This window comes from Mercenaria mercenaria, chromosome 6 (assembly GCF_021730395.1).
Source record: "Mercenaria mercenaria strain notata chromosome 6, MADL_Memer_1, whole genome shotgun sequence".
Taxonomy (NCBI): domain Eukaryota; kingdom Metazoa; phylum Mollusca; class Bivalvia; order Venerida; family Veneridae; genus Mercenaria; species Mercenaria mercenaria.
The window spans coordinates 30703263-30708649 of record NC_069366.1 but is presented as its reverse complement, the minus strand read 5'-3'; the positions used below and the strand labels follow the sequence as shown (position 1 = coordinate 30708649).

At 34.5% G+C, this 5387-nt stretch overlaps 1 protein-coding gene across 1 annotated transcript; it reads left to right on the top strand.

The window, feature by feature from the left end:
- The first annotated feature begins 835 nt into the window (after positions 1-835).
- Positions 836-3442, top strand: LOC123550223 (uncharacterized). The gene is made up of 2 exons (XM_045338654.2): positions 836-1365; positions 3047-3442. Exons 1-2 carry the CDS (start codon positions 948-950, stop codon positions 3436-3438), a joined length of 810 nt encoding a protein of 269 aa, XP_045194589.2. The 5' UTR covers positions 836-947; the 3' UTR covers positions 3439-3442.
- The last annotated feature ends 1945 nt before the right edge of the window (positions 3443-5387 follow it).

The following is a 5387-nucleotide window of genomic DNA, read 5'->3' as shown; positions in this document are numbered from 1 at the left end:
GTTTTGTACCTTCACCCGGTCACCCTACAATCTCTCACCCTCCCCACCTTTCCCCCCCCCCCCCCCCCCCCAAAAAAAAAAAAAAAAAAAAAAAAACTTAACTTTTTTCATTCTTTTTTTTATTTTCAAACCTTCCATGAATATTTATCCACATGTGAAGTTGTAACACCCCCCCCCACCCCTAGCCCCACCACCCCTCACCATCCACGTTCCAGATTTCTTACTTGATTGTGCTCTCTTAAGGACTTCTGTTCTTTTTAAGTTCAAATGTAATTAAATCATTTGCTTCTTAGTAACACCCTTAACTTTTTGCCGGATAAATTTCTTTGCCATTCCTCAACACAAGCCAAATCGGCGGGGATACCAATTCATCGAATTTGCTTGCTCATCTACATTTTCCATATTCTGTAAAACGCTATGTGCGAAGAAAAGGTAAAATTAAGACTGAATTTGAATTCTTTTAAAATATTTATATTGGAGGAGGTATTTTTAATTACACAGTTTAACACAGTAAAGTAAACAGTTCGTACAAAATGTTTAATCTGCACGAAACGTCCTACGTCTGACGAGTTTTAATACTTACTCGTAAAGTCATCACCTATGAAAACAATGCATGTATTATTTGTGTAGCATCCGTATCCCACGGGCTTCTACAGACGTTTATACACAAAAACATGTGTTATACCAATATTTATATATACTGAAAAGTGATATGTGATGTTAATATTAAATATGATGTATCTTAAAAGATACGGACGAAAAACATTGCAGTAATCAACGTTAGTACAGATATCACAGATAAATACAACGTACATGTATATGACTCGGATGAATGAGCCGATTAGATAACTGTGCTATGTAATATTTATACATTTCATGTGATACTGCTTATCGTGTTCCATATATTGAAAAAAAATTTACAAGCAATATCTTTTCATAGTGTGAACATGGAAAAACGTTTTATGCTATGCGTTTTTTTAATGTTCGGGACGGATGCTGTGTCGGTAGAAGAACGTCTGGCTGAGTTAGAGCGCGTGGTAAAACATCAAAACGAGGTGATTGCCAAACATGAGAACGTTATTCGGAACCAAATGGCAATTAATGAAGATGTCAAGAAAGAAAACAATAATCTTCAAACCCGAGTGGAAATTCTGGAAGCTTATATAAGGAAGATTACAGAAGATCCGGACCACATCGCGGAAACACCGGATGATGACCTGACGATTCCTTCACTTAGGAATGAAACAGATAGAAGACAAAGATTGAAATTAAAGAGCGATAAGGCAGCGCACAGACTGAAGCAGCAAAATACTGGCAGCATTAACCCTCGTTCATTCCAACGAAGCCAAAACGAAATTGTTAAACGTAGGTATCATATTCATTTATTAATTTTTGAACGAGGTCTACATGTATGTACAAGTTTCTTGGTTAGTGCCGTAAAATATATTACCTACCATACTTAATACAGTTTCTAATTGGTTACTTCCAGGTTTAGAAAAATTAAATAACAAAATATGACACATCATGACAATGTGCAGAATGGTGTGGATTTCTATTTCAATACAAACTAATTCAATATTAACATTTTATTACATTGCTGAGACATCTGAATGCTGAATGTTCAAATTGCACTCATATTTTCTATATTTTTATATAGAGATTACTTTGAAAGTTTAGTTAATGTACCACAAAACATGCATATCAAAATACAATGTAGATGTTTTCTTTCAAAACTAAATCTGTACCGGAAATACATTATAGTGATAACTAATAAAAATGATACTATTTAATATTCCATTAATTTTAATTTATCAAAGCTGTTGATATTTCTAGCGGAAAATTATGCAAAAATCTAATTTACTGTCTTCAAAAAGCATTTGCCATTTCGTAATTTCGTAATTATATTGGTATAGTTCGATTAAGTCACATTTTCCAGACAAAGAGCTGACTATATTAAATTCTTGTCTGTTTTTTTATTATTATTATTGTGTGTGTGTGTGTGTGTGTGTGCGTGCGTGCGTGCGTGAGGTCAAGTTTAATGTCTTTCAATCCTGAAACGTTAAATAAAATAAATAAAATAAAAGGCACAGTGAAGTTTCTCCGCGATGACCAGTTAGAAATTAGCGTTTTCAAGTTCGTGTTTTCATTTATGCTCCCTCATTTATGTGAGGCATATAGCGTTGCTGCTGTCCGTACGTCCCGAAATCTTGTTTTGTCCAACTCATCCCACACTATTTAGCCTGATTTTACTTTTACAAGCTGTGACTATTTTTAACGCAGTGTAGAATATAGAGAAAAATCTTGTGTGTCAAACTCCTCCAACACTATTGAAAGGATATACTTGAATGTTTCACAGATGAAGACCCTTGATATGAAGATGATCATAAATAATGGACTTTTTTTCTGTGGAGATTTTTTTCTTGAATTATTGCCCTTTCTTAATTTCACAAGAAAAAAAAACATAATAAAGAAATTTGGTGTGTTCAACAACCCCTCATACACTTTTTAAAGGAATTAATTTACAGTTGCTTAGATACACATCCTTATCTGAATATGAAAATAAACTATGAACTGTGACTATTTTGCCTAGTGTTATGGTCCTTTAAAAATTTTGTGTGTTCAACTTCTCATGCTCTTTGAAGGAATGGGTTCAAAGTTGCACATGTGAAGAACCTTGTAAATGGATGTCTTCAGTCAGACAAAATAAAATTTAAGTCCACCTGTTCTTATAATACATAGAACGGAAACCACTTTTTGTGTGTTTCTGCAGCGCAGTAAATGCTTATAAATGATAAAATGTTAGCACTGATCTTTGTTTTGTCCATTATAGGCATTTGTTGTATTCATTGTATAGGTTATTTTTGTAGACACCTCCCATGTCGACCTCTTCGCACACCATACAATTTGCTTCAAACAACTTTTAGTCGAACATACCTTATGTGAATATTGTCGGTACTAAAATCTTTGCTATCTAGAAGATGGTGCAGTATGTGGGGCATCCGCGACCCATGGAATCAATTCTAAGCTTATATTTAATTATGTGCAGGGGAAACAATGAACATCGCATTCTACGTTTACCTTACTTCTACGCATTGCTTCCGGGACAAAGAAATCGTCATATTCAACAATGAAGGATTGGACTATGGAGGCGGATATGAGACCTATGACGGAATATACACCGTGCCAGTTAGTGGAACATACGTGTTTACGTGGACTATGACTTCCCATTACGATGACTGGTTCATAACAGACATAGTTGTTGACGGAGTTACAAAAAGCTGGATTATCTCTACTAGAGATAACGACCAAGGCTCTGGTACAGTAGTTGTCGATGTGAATGAAGGCTCCCATGTCTTTATTCGAAGGAGTTACGGAGACGGATGCACTGTCCCTGATACCTATACCCGTTCGAGTTTTGCAGGATGGAAATTGTTTTGAAATTTCACTGAATTAAAAACAATGAAGTAGAGCTAACGTTTAAATTTATTCAAAAATAAATTTGTTTTCTGGCGATTCTAAAAGACTTTTACCAAATCGTTCGATTATGATTAATCACAGAAATTGTGTTTTGTCCAATTGTAATTTAGTTTCCTGATTTCAATATATCACAACGGTCAAGTAATTCGAATAATCAAACCAGAACCCATCGGGTCGATAGGCTGACAACAACGAAAATCCGCTATATTTTGATGATAATTCGTTGACGACCAGTTCGTTTTCTTGATTTCTTTTAGTTAAGGTATTAGAGCACTAATAGTAATGTTTACAAAATGGCCTTTGCTTGGTATATTCTGAAAGGTAACCATGTTTTGCACTTTTTTGCAATTTTTAAACAACTTTCACCGTGCCGTTTTTTATAAATTGTGTATAACTTATGGTATCTCCTCAAGCTCAAGTACAGACAAATTTCAAAGTGATAGCCACTATCCAAAACGTTTGCAGAGAACTCATTTTACCATTAATTTTAATAAAAGAAACATCAAACTATTGGTAAATAATTATAAAACACAAAATAAAAATGTCAATATCATTTTTTCTATGGTGCCTCAAGTAAACGGATTTAATGAGACAGAATTCATACTTCAACATTGAAAAAATAAGGTCGAATGCTGTGTTTCTGTTTTGAATTTTGCTTACTCCATTTAAAAATAACCTTAGGACAGACGTAAAACCTATCCAAATTTCTTCCACAATATATAATCTAAGAGTGAAAGCAAAATAGAGAACTTTCACCGCGTGTAACTTGATATTTTTGAAGATGTGTAGCTCTACCCCTTCTGTTTAAGTAGTAAATTCACTTTGAACACCAAGAAATCGCTTATAAGATTCATCTTTTTCCATTTTTGTACAAGAAACCAATAATAAGTCTTGAAAGAAGTAAAAACTTACTAGAAAAAAGGAAAATAAGGGGAAAAAAATTTGGTCCCAGTAGGGCTTGAACCTACGCACCCCTAACAATTGTTGTCAAAGTAGGTTTATGGTAGGAATTGAAATCTTCAAAAAGGAGGTTCGCTATTAGTGATCTAATATACATAAAAATCATTTCAATTAGACTACCAACTCGACATTCAGCATTCATATCATTAATTTAATTTTGGTCTAAAGAGCTGATTGGGCTTTTGGCAAGTTCAGTTTTAAGGACTTATTAGAAACGTGATTCTATTTAGAAATTAAGGGTTATTTTTCATAACTGCATTATTATCTACTCATGGCTGGCACCAACTCAACATTCGCAGTGCGTGCAAAAGATTCGTGGCGGCCAGATTTGACTCGACGAAATTAAGTTAATGTATCGTAACTAAAACAATAGTGTATTACGCCACGCTTTTGATAATCACACAAATTCCTTCGTAGAAAATAAATAGATCGTTGTGTTTTAATACATTCCAACATTAGTTGATGCATAACAAAGCTACTTAAGTGTGTGATCTACATTTTCCTCTTTGTGTAACCTCCGTAGAGGTGTTCGTACAGAAAATATGTCAGTTAATCAGTGATACAAATATAGTTTGTTAGACTGACCCAATTTTTCAGGACCTTAATGCAATATAAGTGATCAGCTATGCACATATTTGATCTCTTATCAGGACAGTGATCAGAAAGTACTAAGTGGACGTAATATCGTCTTAGGCATATCAAGCATTGACAAAATGTGTAATTTAGCCGCCATTACGTCCTGTATGCAGGCTGCTTTTTAGCTCGACTATTCGAAGAATAGGTAGAGCTATCCTACTCACCACGGCGTCAGTGTCGGCGTCACACCTTGGTTAAGTTTTTCGTACCAGTCCACATTTTGACAAAGTCTTTTGAGATAAAGCTTTGAAACTTTCAACACTTGTGTATCATCACCATGTCCAGTTTTAGACAAGAGTACGTAACTCCATCAA

Bases quoted from the DNA above. Each gene is read 5' to 3' on its own strand.
- LOC123550223 (XM_045338654.2), top strand. From the start codon at position 948: ATGGAAAAACGTTTTATGCTATGCGTTTTTTTAATGTTCGGGACGGAT. The intron at 1,366-3,046 runs GTAGGTATCATA...AATTATGTGCAG, and splicing joins CCAAAACGAAATTGTTAAAC to GGGAAACAATGAACATCGCA.